Source organism: Pectinophora gossypiella, chromosome 18 (assembly GCF_024362695.1).
Source record: "Pectinophora gossypiella chromosome 18, ilPecGoss1.1, whole genome shotgun sequence".
Taxonomy (NCBI): Eukaryota; Metazoa; Arthropoda; class Insecta; order Lepidoptera; family Gelechiidae; genus Pectinophora; species Pectinophora gossypiella.
The window spans coordinates 2,025,290-2,040,111 of NC_065421.1; the positions used below are offsets into that span (position 1 = coordinate 2,025,290).

Consider the following 14,822-nt stretch of genomic DNA (forward strand, 5'->3'; position numbering starts at 1 on the left):
CTTTGCAATAGTTCGTGAGAAGGAAGGGTTTGCGAACTATTGACAACTTGAATAGCTTTATATTATGATTAGAAAGAAGAGCTGATGTTTCACCCCGTAAATGTGATTATATGTCGTTGTACTTTTAGATTTTAAGTGAAGCTTTGTAACTGTTCTCGATGAGTGTGGAATCACTTGGCCCGCCGAATGTTAGGTTTGAACATTAGACGTTTTGTCTACGTGCATGAGGACATGCACGACGTCAGGATGGTCGAATGTTAGGTTTTCTGTAATTTTGTGCGAATTTGTGTTGCCTTCATATGGCAACACTAGGAGAAAGGGTATAAAAAGGCGTGTTTGTCTTTCATTGGGGCTTTTTTGATTCGAGCACGCATCGAAGGCAGACGTACCATTTTGAACACGTGTACACTTGTGTTTGAGCACGCGTGCGTTTTGGAAATTTAGAGTAAGTAACCAATATACTTATTATTTATTATTTCAATGGTTGTTTTATTTATAGAGCATGTACCTGAGGCAGCTTTATGTATATCCAGGTATCCGTATGTTAGTTAATGATCATGTTACCGTGGTCTTACTACAGAATATTATTGAATGTTATCAGAATTACAATTACAACTTGAAATATTCAGAATATACTTATGAAATATCCAATTAAGCCTTTTAAATTCAAATCGAATACTTTCATTAATCACAACTCAGAGAAATTGGGTAGTTTCTTAGGTCAAAGATAAATTATGAAATTCTCATTACTAAATAAAGGCAGATGTAAAGTTTTTTTTCTATTTTTTTAATATTTAACCTAACCTAACAGAAAGTTCGGTGTGGCTGGGTTCGAGGCCCTGTACCGGACTTGCACCAATGACTCAGTCGGCTCGACCATTATAGACGGCGATATGGCTCACCACCTATCACGTTGGTCTAAAAGAAAGCTCGGTAAGGTGTGGGTACTTAGTTCGCCTTGCGATGGATGTACGGTCACGAGTACTAATATGTATACACTTTGAAACCATGTCACATTAACTTTTTTGACAAATTAAACCGGAAGTCTCATTAAATGTCAAATATTGATAATGCGACAGGGTTCTAAAGTGTGTACATGATATTGCTCATGACTGTACCTGACTATCGCAATAGGCTACTTGACAACCTAGTCAAATGAGATACTTTTTCGAAACGTCAAAACGAAAGTCCTCTGGAGTTTGTATGGAAATATTGTCCTGTGACGTCATCAATAAAAGCGGTCAAACGTCGTACTCATTATTACTTAATTCATAAATAAAATTCGAAAGTAAGTCTAAAAGTAAAATGAGATTGCTTTTTGATCATCTTAGACTGGCTTCTATTTCTGGATTAGAATTTTATAATTTATCTTTGACCCAGTGAAATACCCTATTCGAATATTGTGAGCTAATGTTATTTTAAAAAGGAGATTGCGATGTTTTCACTATGACGCGGCGATATGCTATGTATACAGGGTGTTAGTGATGTCGTAACGATAACTTTGAGACATGATTCAGTTTATATCAAGTGGAATTTTCCGTTGCAAAAGTATGGAACGGAAAATAATTTAAAAAAAAAACACAAAAATTCCATTAATTTTCCGAAAAGAATTCCACTTGATATCAACTCAGAATCATGGTCTGAACCATCCCCCTCAGTATTCGTTACGGTGTCACAAACACCCATACCTAATTGTATGGCTATCTGTATGTAATTGTACGGGGTGTAAGTGACATCGTAACGAATACTAAAGGGGTTGATTCAGTTCATTATTCTGAGTTAATATCAAGCGGAATTTTCGATCGCAAAAGTATAGAATTAATAATAATAATAAAAAAACATGAATTTTGCGACGGAAAGTTCCATTTGATATCAACTCAGAATTATGATCTGAATCATCCCCCTCAGTATTCGTTACGTTGTCACTAACACCTGTGTAATGGTTAACATGAATTATATGCCTTAGTTTAGTAGGTATTTACACGTGGCACTGTTTATCGTAATGAGATCTACGTTAGAAACTAACTCGGGTTGGAAGACTACAAGGTTTAAAACCTATATCGTTGGCTTATAGTGAAATCCACAGCGCCTTTTTCATAAATGGGTGAATATCAAAATGTGACAAGTTTGGTGGCGACTGTCATATGGTTCTTTCGTGAAAAATTGGGGAAATTGGGAAAATTGGGAATTGAAAAATTCCTTTTTCATGTCGGAACCGAGGATCCTTTTGGATCTTTTTCATGTCGGAACCCAATTTTTCACGAGAAAATGATATGAAATTTCGAAACCAAACTTGAAATTTTGAGATTCACCCAAATCATTCTTTTATGATATTATTTTATTCAACAAAAACTCGATTTCCAATTAACTTCAATTCGGGTATAAATTAAAACATCTATTTTACCAGCAGGGCTAACATACGCAACGCGTTTCAACTTGATAAAATTATCGATCGATTAAATACATTTTGTCGAAATCGATAAGTTTGTTTTTTCCCCTACCATGCGTGCCACGTGATTTTGTTCGTGTTTTGACAGAACGACATGACTTATTTGGGTTCACATATTAGCACCTGTCGACAAAACGACAATTATATCGTCAGAATCGATGAAATGACCGGGACAAAATTTTATAACGTTGCGCTTGTTAGCCCTACTGTATTGTTACCGGGTGAGAGCCTTCAGCGCTCCCCATTTGTCCGGCCAAGTAGTTAATGCCATCTGCGGCAAATCTACAATACGTCATGTTAAAAATAAAACCCCTACTGGATTGGAACTAGCTTGTTTATTGCGAGGTCCGTGGTCCAGTGGTTGAGCGTTGGGCTCATGAGGGGACATATCACAAAAAATACTTTGTGGTCCCTAGTTTGGTTAGGATAGTACAGGCTGTTCACCTGATTGTCCGAAAGTAAGATGATCCGTGCTTCGGAAGGCACGTTAAGCCGTTGGTCCCGGTTACTACTTACTGATGTAAGTAAGTATTCGTTACATGAGCCATGTCAGGGGCCTTTCGCGGCTTGATGAGGTTGGTACTCCACCTCACAACCCACACGATAGAAGAAGATTGCGAGGTTTTGATTTTGTTTGACTTTTCAAAAAGGCGCTTATATGTTATGTGTTTTCACTATGAAGCGACGATATCCTATTTCTAATTCAATGCAAAGAAAGTATCCCCGCATTGAAGTATAAAACAGCGTAAAATTATATTTATTAAAAATTAATTTCGTTGACTATTATGTAAATAAAGAATAGTAAATAAATTTTCTTTAAATTGTTAACGCAAGTGTTAGTAATGTAAATTCAGAAAGTTGTTTACCGAAGTTAACTAAGGGTGTTATCAGACTTTAGCGACGTAGAATCGGCTTGAAGCGTTACCCAGGTAAGTGCCTAGGGCTCCGCGATCGACGGGGGCCCCCTATCTCCTGTTCCCAATCATTAACCGATATTTTAATGACGGCCTCCGTAGTCCAGTGGTTGAGCGTTGGGCTCACGATCCGGAGGTCCCGGGTTCGAATCCCGGTGGGGACATATCACAAAAATCACTTTGTGATCCCTAGTTTGGTAAGGACATTACAGGCTAATCACCTGATGGTCCGAAAGTAAGATGATTCATGTTTCGGAAGATTCATGTAACGACTACATACTTAGTAACCGGGACCACCGGCTTAACGTGCTATCCGAAGCGCGGATTATCTTACTTTCGGACAATCAGGTGATCGGCCTGTAATGTTCTAACCTTACTGGGGATCACAAAGTGATTTTTGTGTTATGTCCTCACCGGGATTCGAATCCGGGACCTCCGGATCGTGAGCCTAACACTTAACCACTTTGATTTTTTGAAAATGGAACAACACATATCCGAAAACAAATGTACAAAGTTATAAAGAATAATGCGAGTTACATTCTATTTGACGAAGGAAGCAAGGCATATCACTCTTTATGCCTTGCCGTTTTTATGGCGGCTAAAGTGTATCTACCAATTATATGACCGAAGACATACATTACTGACATATTATCGACTATTCTATACAGCAGTTCCTATTACTAATATATTTACAACGCAGTGGTTCACAAAGCATTCATATCATGTATCACAGATTCATATCATAACGCACCCACACTTAGGTATACAAGTTTCAAGGGATGTTTAATATGCTTCAGTATTTGGAGAAATTAAAAAAAAAAAACGTCAAAAGGAGTGCTGAAGAACTGTCTGCCGTCGTCTGTTTTTCCGACACGTTATAATCTGGGAGTCTTCAAGGCTAGAGTGAATAGGCATTAGCTGGGTAAGCGTGATCCACCGTCACTTACCATCAGGTGAGATTGCGGTCAACGCGAGCCTATTTTATTTTAAAAATGGCGCTAATTCCTGTAAATACCATCAAATTTTATTTTAAGTTATATCTGTCATTTTCTTATCCGCCGAAAAGGAAAGGGACGGGTAATCGACAAGCATAAAATTTATGGACCACACGTCAATTTTAAGCACAAATCTAAACCAGCCGTCTAAAAATTTTACATCCGTCAATAACCCGACACAGTTAAGTAGACAGCACGTCAAACGGATTGCATACCAGGGACATACCTTTTGATTCGCCCGGGTTATTCATTCATTTACTCATTCTTCCTAAAATTAAGAGCTGTGAATCATCCGTCCCTTTCCTTTTCGACGGATATGAAAATGACGGATATAACTTAAAATAAAATTAGGCGGTGTCTGCAGGAATCGGGGCTAATGTGTATGTGTCCAGCTTAAGACATTGTATCAACAGTGGCTGCAAGTTGTCTTTGATTACTTGTGGCTCTGCCCACCCCGTTAGGGATTACGGGCGTGAGTTTATGTATGTATGTATGTATGTGTTATGCGAAAGCTCGGTGAGGTGTGGGTAGTTCATCTTGCGATGGATGTACCTCTGACAACCCCAATTGGGATAGAGTCGTGATCTTATGTTATATCATACTCGGCTCGGCCTTTAAACCACTACATACATACACATACATAAACTCACGCCCGTAATCCCAAATGGGGTGGGCAGAGCCACAAGTAATCAAAGACAACTTGCAGCCACTGTTGACACGAAGTCCTAAGATGGATATGATGAACCTTATGGTGATAAGGGATCAGCCTATCGCCGATAACATTAGTCCATCATGTTAGAGGACGCAATCCCTCTGTCGGTTTTTACGACATGCCCGGGAAGACAAGCAGCTGAACGTGTTCTATGTTTTTTATTTGCTCCCAGAACAGCATAGAAGCACCACCACTAAATTACAACCACTAAACCACTAAATTCATCTTTTATGAGTTTGAATCCACGTTTAGATAGATAATAGATAATTGATATCACTAAGCATGATATGGTCGTAAGGCCCAGATGCCTTTTAATATCCAAATCCCATTGTTTAACTATTGTGTCTGGAAATCCGGGCCTAACGAGGTTATAATAATAATGATATTAATAATGATACTGATATCATTGATAGCGATCAGGCCGCCATTTGCCTAGTTTAAGTCTTTTTGTAATTATTATTATTTTGGTGCAATAAAGTGTATTTGTATTGTACTGATATCGCGGTTAATGGCAATAGGCTAGCTTCTATTACATGGAGAGTTGAACATAGCTGGCGAGGACTGGATATGCACTATATATCTCTGCATGCTGCTTCGGTGACACCATGCGTGATTTTTTTTTCTAATAATATAATACTGCAGCAAGTTAAAACGATCCCTTTGCTCACTAATTATTATAACTACTAAATCTAAAAACATTCATTCTTGTCTTTTTAATTAATTACATCACATGTGTTTTTCATTTTACAACATATTTTTTTTTTGTATTTTTCTACATTTTAGTGTTCATGTTAACGTGAATTAAACACTAAGGACGAATGAAAATTGAATAAAACTTGTCAGAAACCATTGGGTAAATTCGAAAACTGAGATCTTTCGAACAAAGGCCCTTCATAGAGCTGTTATAAATTTTTATTTTCTTTTTTTAATAGTTTTTGACAAGTTTAGTTTTAGGACATTTTTACGAAGATTATCTTACATATTTTTTTCTACAACTGTCAAGATTATTTAATTTTAGAACGTGCTTGTTTTCTCTATTTTCCTAATTTACTTTCTTTTTATTTATGGAACATATTTATTATTTTTTAAACTAAGGGTAGTCGCACACCTTCCGTTACGTATACCTTCGGGTTGTTTCACGTCTAGTGGTAGTGGAAGAGGTTGAAGAGTCGCCTGTTGAGCGGGAAGCGGGGCTGCTTCAGTTCTGTCAGCTGTTCCTCCTCGTTTCTGATGCAGAAGTAGCTCGATATCGCACTCCTGCAGATCGGGCACTTATCTAGTTTTGCTGGAAGAAGAGAGAGAGATGGTAAGTAAGGTACGGTCATGCGCTATTTTAATGGCTCACGACCCTGAGGTTCCGGTCTACAAAAAAAAAAAAAAAAAAACACTTTGTGAGACTATGCCTTGTTGGGTTAGGTTCATCACATCACTAATTTCATAGTATTTGAAGACGTATGCTCAAAACTGACAGCTAGCATTTCAAGGTTAGCCCAGCTGACGTCATCCGACCCTGCGTTGCCATTTCGCAAAAAATAAATTACCCACGTTCACTATTTTTAATTTACTTTGTAAGGAAATTTTGTACTTTTAGTAAAAGATTTACGTATTTTAATGATTTTTATTATGTGACAAATAATAGTAATTAAATACATTAGTCAGTAATTCTCTTATTTTCAATAATAAAATTTACGTCCTTGGAATGTTGGAGATACCAATTGAATGGTAACACTTACGTCATCAATGAGCTAGCAATGGCGGCTTGTCAGAGGATTGAGCATACCTGGTCTTCTTATGACTAATTTAAGAGCCACGCGCTCGTCGGTGTAGCATAAAAAAATAGGGAAGTGGTTTCTTTCTTGCCTCTCATGTTAGGTTATAAACACCATATTCTGTCAAATAAATGATATTAATATGATTCCGTACTTCGGGAGGCAAGTTAAGCCTCTGACTACCCCATTTGGGATATGGTCGTGAGTATGTTATGTAGCGATCATAAACGATATAAACTTACGAACCGAGATATAACCAATTATAAATAAACGCTATTAAACTATATTGTTCCTTTAACAATTAGTTAGCAGTATAATCACTGTATATATAACCTATTACCACACCGCGGAACTTCGTATTATAAAACACCTCGTTTTACACAGACACTACACATTGACGTTAAAGTACACGCGCATTTGTGTGTGACATCTGACCTCCATACCATTGAAGACTAAAGTAAGACCGAGGGGGGTGAGGTAAACCTAGCTCAGCCGCTGGTGGGGAGCGGGGAGTTGCCGTTCTATACGTATTCCTTATTCTATGCTATCGTAACGAAATCTTTGAGGGATGATTCAGGCCATGATTCTGAGTTGATATCAAGTGGAATTTTCCGTCGCAAAAGTATGGAGTGAAAATATTTTAAAAAGATAAATATTGTCATGAATTTTTCGATAGGAAATTCCACTTGATGTCAACTCAAAATCATGGTCTGAATCATCCCCCTCAGTTTTCGTTACGGTGTACCTGTTTGTACTTGTAGGGGGTATAAGTGACATCGTAACGAATACTTAGGGCGCAGCTCATTGTTCTGAGTTAATATCAAGGGGAGTTTTTGATCGTAAGAGTATAGAATTGAAAATAATTTAAAAAAAAAAAAAAACTAAAAAAGTCATGAATTTTGCGACGGAAAATTCCACGTGATATTAACTCAGAATCATGGTCTGAATCATCAGAACCATCTGAATCTCAGTATTCGTTACTACATAGTAACGAATACTGAGGGGGATAGGGAAGGATAACGAATAGTGACATCACTAACACCCTGTATTTGTATAACTCCATTTTGTTTCCTTACAGTGGCAAGTCAAATCGGAATGTGATTTGTTTCAACAAAACTTCGATGTATTTTAATTAATTTCCGTCCGAGTAAAAATTGAGATAACAATTTTTACCTGGATTGAAGCTAGCTTGTCTTTCGCGAGGTTTTGTTAACATTAAACACATTAGAATTACGTGGTTTTCTCTACAAGCCGACGATTTATAGGTCAAAGATATAATACTCGTTGGAACTTGTAATATGAAAAAAAAAACCCTGTAAGTACGTACGTGACCTCACGCTCGTGACCCGTAATGGGGTAACCACATGTAATAGGAATATAACTTGTAACCTCTTTTCATACCTAAGTGCTTCTCTTCTCTCGTGTGGGTTGTAAGGTGGATTACCAAACCTCATCAACCCTGGTGTCAGGTTTATTATTAAGCCGCCAAAGGCCCCTGACATGACTCATGTAACGCCTACTTACTTACATCAGTAAGTAGTAACCGGGACCAACGGCTTAACGTGCCTTCCGAAGCGCGGATCATCATATCACGGAAATCAAATTAATAAGTGTGTATTGAATACCTATATAAAGTAACTAGTTGTTACCCGCGATTTCGTACGCGTGAGACCTATTAAACTAGAAAAGTTTCATACAAAGTTAGCCACCCCTTTTTAGCCTCTTAGGGGTTAAATTTCGCAAAATCCCGACTTAGTGATCACCTACGTCCTAAAAGGAAACTTCATGCAAAAATTGAGACCCCTAACACTTGTAGTTTCTGAGATTTCGTGATGAGTGAGTCAGTCAGTCCCTGATCACCTTTCGCATTTACTGCGTCACTCAATTGATATCGGAACCCTAAACGTATAGAAACTTTGCAAAAAGGTTATTATAAGGTTAGTGATTATTTAGAAGATATGAACGCATGGGATTAACTGTCTGAGAACTGATATTAGGCAGCTAAATTAATCAATTGTATAACAATATTTTTTGTTTAAAAGAAGCTTCTTTTCCCCGGCTATACACGTTGTGAGAAGCTGCAGTAGTTTTAGGCGGATGAGACGTTCGTTATGTAAAAATTGTCGATTCAAAGTGTAACTATGTTACCTACTGAATAAAGATATTTTTGAATTTGAATTTGAACGCGCACTTAAGTTCCGTTTATTAATAAGAACGTCATCTTAAGAGCTTACTCCAGATAGATCTCAGAGATAAGAGCGGTTTATAAATACGGGCCTAAGATAATTTTACGAATGTAAATCCCTACGTGAAGGACGCGACGTGACATCAAACAGAATCACGCGCAGAGGTCACTGCGAGCGTGTTGACATTGACGGACTGTATCGGATGTAGAGGCGGTGTGCGGAATTATAAACAGATGCAGCACCAATTACTATGCTGGCAGGCAAACCGGCGTACTTGTACGAAGATATAGAACCTACTATCGTGTGGGTAGTGAGGCTGATCAACCCTGGTGTCAGGGTTATTACTGAGCCGCCAAATGAGCCAAAAAAAAATATTCAAAAATATTTATTCTTCAAAATTGGCTTACATAGTTAGCGCTTTTTGACCGTCAAAAATTAAATTTCGTATTACGGCTGGCTGTAAAACTATTACCACATCGGAAGCTGTATCGCTGAGGGAAAGACGTGGCCAGAAAACCTCCCATCACAGGGCTCTACTCCTACTGTTACTGTACCGAGTATGTAATGTATGGTGTACTCACGCAGGCAGTGCGCGCACAGGCAGGCGTGTCTGCACGGCAGCAGCGCGCGCGACAGCGGCGCGGCGGCGCACACGCAGCACAGCGGCGGCGGCTCCACGCGGCCCGCGTACCCGCCCGCCTCCGCCGCCTCGCCGGACACGTACAGTTGCTGCCACAACCACACTCGTATACAACCCCGACTCCATTACTCTAGGCGTTGAGGCGGCTTCGTCGCAAAATGTCCTTTCGCACAATGTCCCCGGGTAGCAATAGGTCCCTTTCTCAAAATGTCCCTAGATACAAATATATAATCTCAAGTGCGCGGTGTAGTGTACTCGAATGGGTCTGCTCAACCCGTATGGTAAGTAAGCGTGATTATTATTTATTGATTCGTGATTAGGTATGTAAAGGGATGTATTGCGAAACGGACATTTTCCGAAAGGGACGTTTTGCGAAAGGGACATTCTGCGAAAGGGACGTTTTGCGAAAGCGACATTATGCGACGAAAGGGTTGAGGCCAACCAGGCCCAGACAAACCCACCCCGACACCGACCACACCAGGGGGGTTAAAATGGCCACATCGAAGCAATTCATCTAAAAAAGCAATATTACAATTTGACATTTGTTCGAATTGCGCAGTTACTTTTATATGCGCAAATGTCAAATTGCTTTCTTAGATGAATTGCTTCGATGTGGCCATTGTAACCCCCCAGCTCATCATCTTAAACGGCACCTTGAGTCGATTTGACGCGACTTATTGTAGATTTGCCTCGAATGGCATACAGTACTTGGGTAGACAAAAGGGGAAGCAGTTAGGACGCACCCAGTTTGGCGCGTTTGAGGATAATGTTTAAGGGTGTAGGGACCCTAGTCTAATTCCTATCTGTTACCTAGATGGCGTACGTATAGAGGATTCAGTATAAAACGTAAATAAATTAGTCTTTTTCTCATCATCATCATCACCACCAGCCCATTAACGTCCCCACTGCTGGGGCACGGGCCTTCCCTACGGATGGATAGGGAGATCGGGCCTTAAACCACCACGCGGGCCCAGTGCGGATTGGTGGTTATTAACGACTGCTAATGCAGCCGGGACCAACGACTGAACGTGCCTTCCGAAGCACGGAGGAGCTCGAGATGAAAACTTTTTTTTTCTGTGGTCACCCATCCTATGACCGCTGCGCCACCGAGCTCCTCAGTCTTTTTCTCATTTATCATTATTTCTGAAGCTTCATTTTATTTGTTCTACAAGAAGTAATATAACAATTTATTTTCTTTAAATTATTGATTAAATATACATTCACATACAAAAGTATTTACTAAGTATCTGTATTTTATTTATGTTACAAATAAACGTAAATAATCTTTTACGAAACTTTTTTATACGTAGTTTCTTATAGTAAGTAATAAAAAGAACATTTAAATAGGAAGTTGTCGATAGCTTCAGAGCCATAGTAAAACTGAAGAAAATAGGACGGGATTATATTTTTTTTATTGGGTTGACAAAACCTTGAAGTAGTGGCAAAGAGGTGTAGAGTTCATTTAGCTTAGTTTATCTATGATAAAAAAACTCTATCTCCGAATGGTGTAGCTACACTTACGCCATCTATTGTATAACTTAAAATAAAATTAGGTGGCGTCTTCAGGAATTAGCATCAATGTCAATAGTTTTAGTACCTTCAAGCAGGAGAGGTGTCCGTTGGCCTGTTTAAGGTATTGCGCGAGAATACCGCTGGGGAGCGGACACTGCTCGTCCCTGATGTGCACCACGCTCACTAGCGCCACCTGGAACCATACGCGGGTTATGTCAATACGGTAGATGCCAAGGTTGACACCAAATGTTTCGTCTTGGAACAGAAATTCTTCAAAAACTTCTAGGTACAGGTTGGATCAATAATAGTAATCATTTAGTACTAAAAACTTATTAAAAAAACACTAACACGGCACTTTTTGTATCAGTCCAGTGGTCTTCTTCTTTCGTGTCGATGACAAGTCGAAAACCGTAACTTATAATTTATCAGCCCAATATGCTGCCATGGCAATAGCATGGGCGGAAGCGCTCATCATGTCCTCTCGCGTGCAGGTTTCAGCGCACAGCGGGCGTACGATTAGGTGGGACATGTTTTGCGGAGCTGCTATACACTCACACTGAAGGTCCGCCTCATCTATAAAACCCCACCTGGACTGGTTTTCTTTGTTTGACTTGTGAACGGAGTCTGTTTAGAGACTTCCAAACATTTCTCGGGAGGTTGTGTTCAGTGATGTAAAACAAAGACGATTTATCAGATCTTTTCTGACTTACGGCATAGAATAAAGAATAATCATCACTAATATAAGAGCCACGCTCTTGTCGGTGTAATATTCTTCATGCTACTTTTTTAGGGAAAAAATAGGACAGTGGTTTCCCTCATGCCTTCCGCCTCGCAGTACTCTGTCTGCGAGTGGATGGCGCCAAGGGTAGAGCATTATTATTAAGAATAATACTACGTATATGACGGTAACTCTTCGCCCCGCACCAATGCGCGGACTAGATTTACCTCACCCCTCTGGGTCTTACTAAAATGACCGTAAGTCTCTAAGGAGTAAGGGGGAGCGCTCGCGGACTTTCTGTCTCGCTTGCACTTACACGGTAAGGCGACACATGATAAGAATGAGATTTGTGTGCAGATTGCTTACGGTATCGTCGGGTCTAAGATCAGCCGTGTCCTTGCTGTCTCGTGCGAGGATCACCACCAGAGGGTAGCAAGTGCGCGGCGGCTGCCCGAGCGCGGGGGGCTCCTCTGTCGACAGGCGCATTGCTCGCTCGTCGTGGGGGTTACTCCTGAAACAAAAAACGATCTTGTTACAGAATATAAAAATAAAAATGTTAGCACATCGGCGAAAAGTCGCCAGTATGTCGGTATTCTAAAGACTGCACTTCGGGGAGTGTGCCCGCGATCTCATTCCACCATTCCCCTTTTATCTTCGGACTTCCAGACATACGGCCGGGTTCCATCCCTATTTGGTGGATATCCTAACTATTCGCACAAAGCGCTTCGCATCGACCTTCATTAAGCGCACTGCTAGGGAGTGGAGTATAATGGAGTAGGGAGTGGAGGATATAACCCGGGTGCTTTCAAGGCCAGAGTGAACAGGCACCTTCTGGGCGAGCTCGTTCCATCTTAGGCCTCATCAGTGTCTTGGGGCAAGTCTGGGGGTCAAGAGCAAACCCATCAAAATATAAAAAATGTTTTATTAGTTGTCACTAAAATCATCCTCCCTAATTTGGTTTGGACATTTCAGGTTGATCACCCGATTGTTCAAACATAACATCAACAGCCTATAGAAAAAAAAGAAAAAAATATTTGTTCGGGATACTTAACATTAATTAACTAAACATATATATAGTAATTAAATTACTTAATAATTATTGTACTTAATGCCGAAACGGCTTCAGCTCAGCAAATATCACGGCCTAGCTGTACCTAGACTACGACGCTGATTTTCAGCTGCAGCCGGCTGGGGAATCAAAAGACAGTGAAACAAAATAAATATATATCTCCAACTGCTGGGTACTGCTGGGTAAAGGCCTCCTCTCAATCAACAGGAGGGGGTAATGAGCATACTCCACCACGCTGCTCCACTGCGGGTTAATAGAGGTGTTTTTACGGCTAGCCGAGAGCAAGGGCTTAACCACCATTAAAAGATGCATTTTTATAGTATACCTTACCTACGCGCTATCTGTATTCTGAAGTAACGCAATTTTCTTGCGATAACCGACACATTAACAATAGAAGGCAGCAATAATAACAAGTGTAAAGAAGTTGCCTTACGATAATTAAATGATTACAACACTAAATTATGACATATTCATGTTATGCCCTTGCAAGATAGGCCGTGTGATAATTCTATGTGATTATGCATATTAAGCAACTTCAGGTGTGGTTAGCGAATGGATGGGTGACCGTGGAGTAGCAATTAGTTGAATAGTTTAACTCTGTTGGATTTCGAATAGCATCACACCTGTATCCCAGAAGTAGGCAAAGGTACAGTATTTATTTATTTATAAAAAGGTACACCAAGAACTTATGTTAATAGAGCAATCCCCGGTAATATTAATAAAAAGTGAGGAACAAGTGCAGCATCTAATGCTCCAAGACTGACTAGCCTTGTCGACTCAACTTACGCTAGATATTAAATTGCAGTGCGCCCTCTTTACCTTGCTGTTTCTTTGTCAGTATTATAGCGCTTCTTTGTTACTTATTTTATGTTATTTTAAGTTTTACACTAAACAATATACCTCCACACACACACACACTCGCCACGTCCACCCACACACTCTTTCACCAACACACAAGAACATAAACACCCAAATAACCTGTTATCACTCTATTATGACACACCCTAATATTTTACCTCTCTTTTATTACATGGATATGTCTCTTCGCACTAAAAAATATAACGACTATCTTTCTAAACACATGCTTAACAAAGATCTTATACTAAATGAATGACACAATAATAAACACTATGAATGAAATTGATCGCCTTGATATTGCACATTCTTTTGAATGTGATGTCAACGATGTAGAAAAATATATATCTATTAAGAAAAATGACTTTACTATAATTTCACAAAATATTAATAGTATTTACGGTAATTTTGATGATTTCCTGCTTACTTTATCACATTTCACACTAGATATAGATGTGCTTGTTCTAACTGAATGTCGACTTAATTTAAATAAACCCTTGCCCATCTTGTCTAAGTATGACTCGTACCATACAACCCACCAGCTCAATCAAAATGACGGCGTAGTTGTCTATATTAAAAAAACATTAAGACATAGTGTGAAAGAAATAAAATTATCTAAGGCATCTTGTCTCCAACTTAATATACTAAATAACACTATTTTTTGTATTTATAGGTCTCCATCTAATCCCAATGCTGAAACTTTCATTGACTCACTTAGTCTGCAGCTGGAAACTCTAAATGCGTCTACAAATAATATTATTATTACAGGTGACATTAATATAAACATTGCTTCTAAAAGGTCTGAACTATATTACGAGCAAAAAAACAGGGTTAAATACTTAAACATGCTTTCCATGTACGGTTTACTTGCTGGTCACACCATACCGACCAGGGGAAAAAATTGCTTAGACCATATAATATTAAAAATAAACAAAACTAAACATCTTGCAACAATAGCTATCTTACATACAACCACGACAGACCATTTCACTACGTTTCTGTC

The 14,822-nt window shown here is 39.3% G+C and overlaps 1 protein-coding gene across 1 annotated transcript in view; it reads right to left on the minus strand.

The window, feature by feature from the left end:
• Positions 1 to 5,135: 5,135 nt before the first annotated feature.
• Positions 5,136 to 14,822, minus strand: part of LOC126375307 (cell growth regulator with RING finger domain protein 1-like) — a 55,492-nt gene continuing 45,805 nt past the window's right edge. The window contains exons 4-7 of the mRNA XM_050022248.1: positions 12,262 to 12,406; positions 11,263 to 11,370; positions 9,607 to 9,754; positions 5,136 to 6,355 (exon numbers count right to left, since the gene is read on the minus strand). Coding sequence (XP_049878205.1) covers positions 6,213 to 6,355; positions 9,607 to 9,754; positions 11,263 to 11,370; positions 12,262 to 12,406 — 544 coding nt within the window. The 3' untranslated portion in view covers positions 5,136 to 6,212. The remainder of the gene's footprint in view (positions 6,356 to 9,606; positions 9,755 to 11,262; positions 11,371 to 12,261; positions 12,407 to 14,822) is intronic.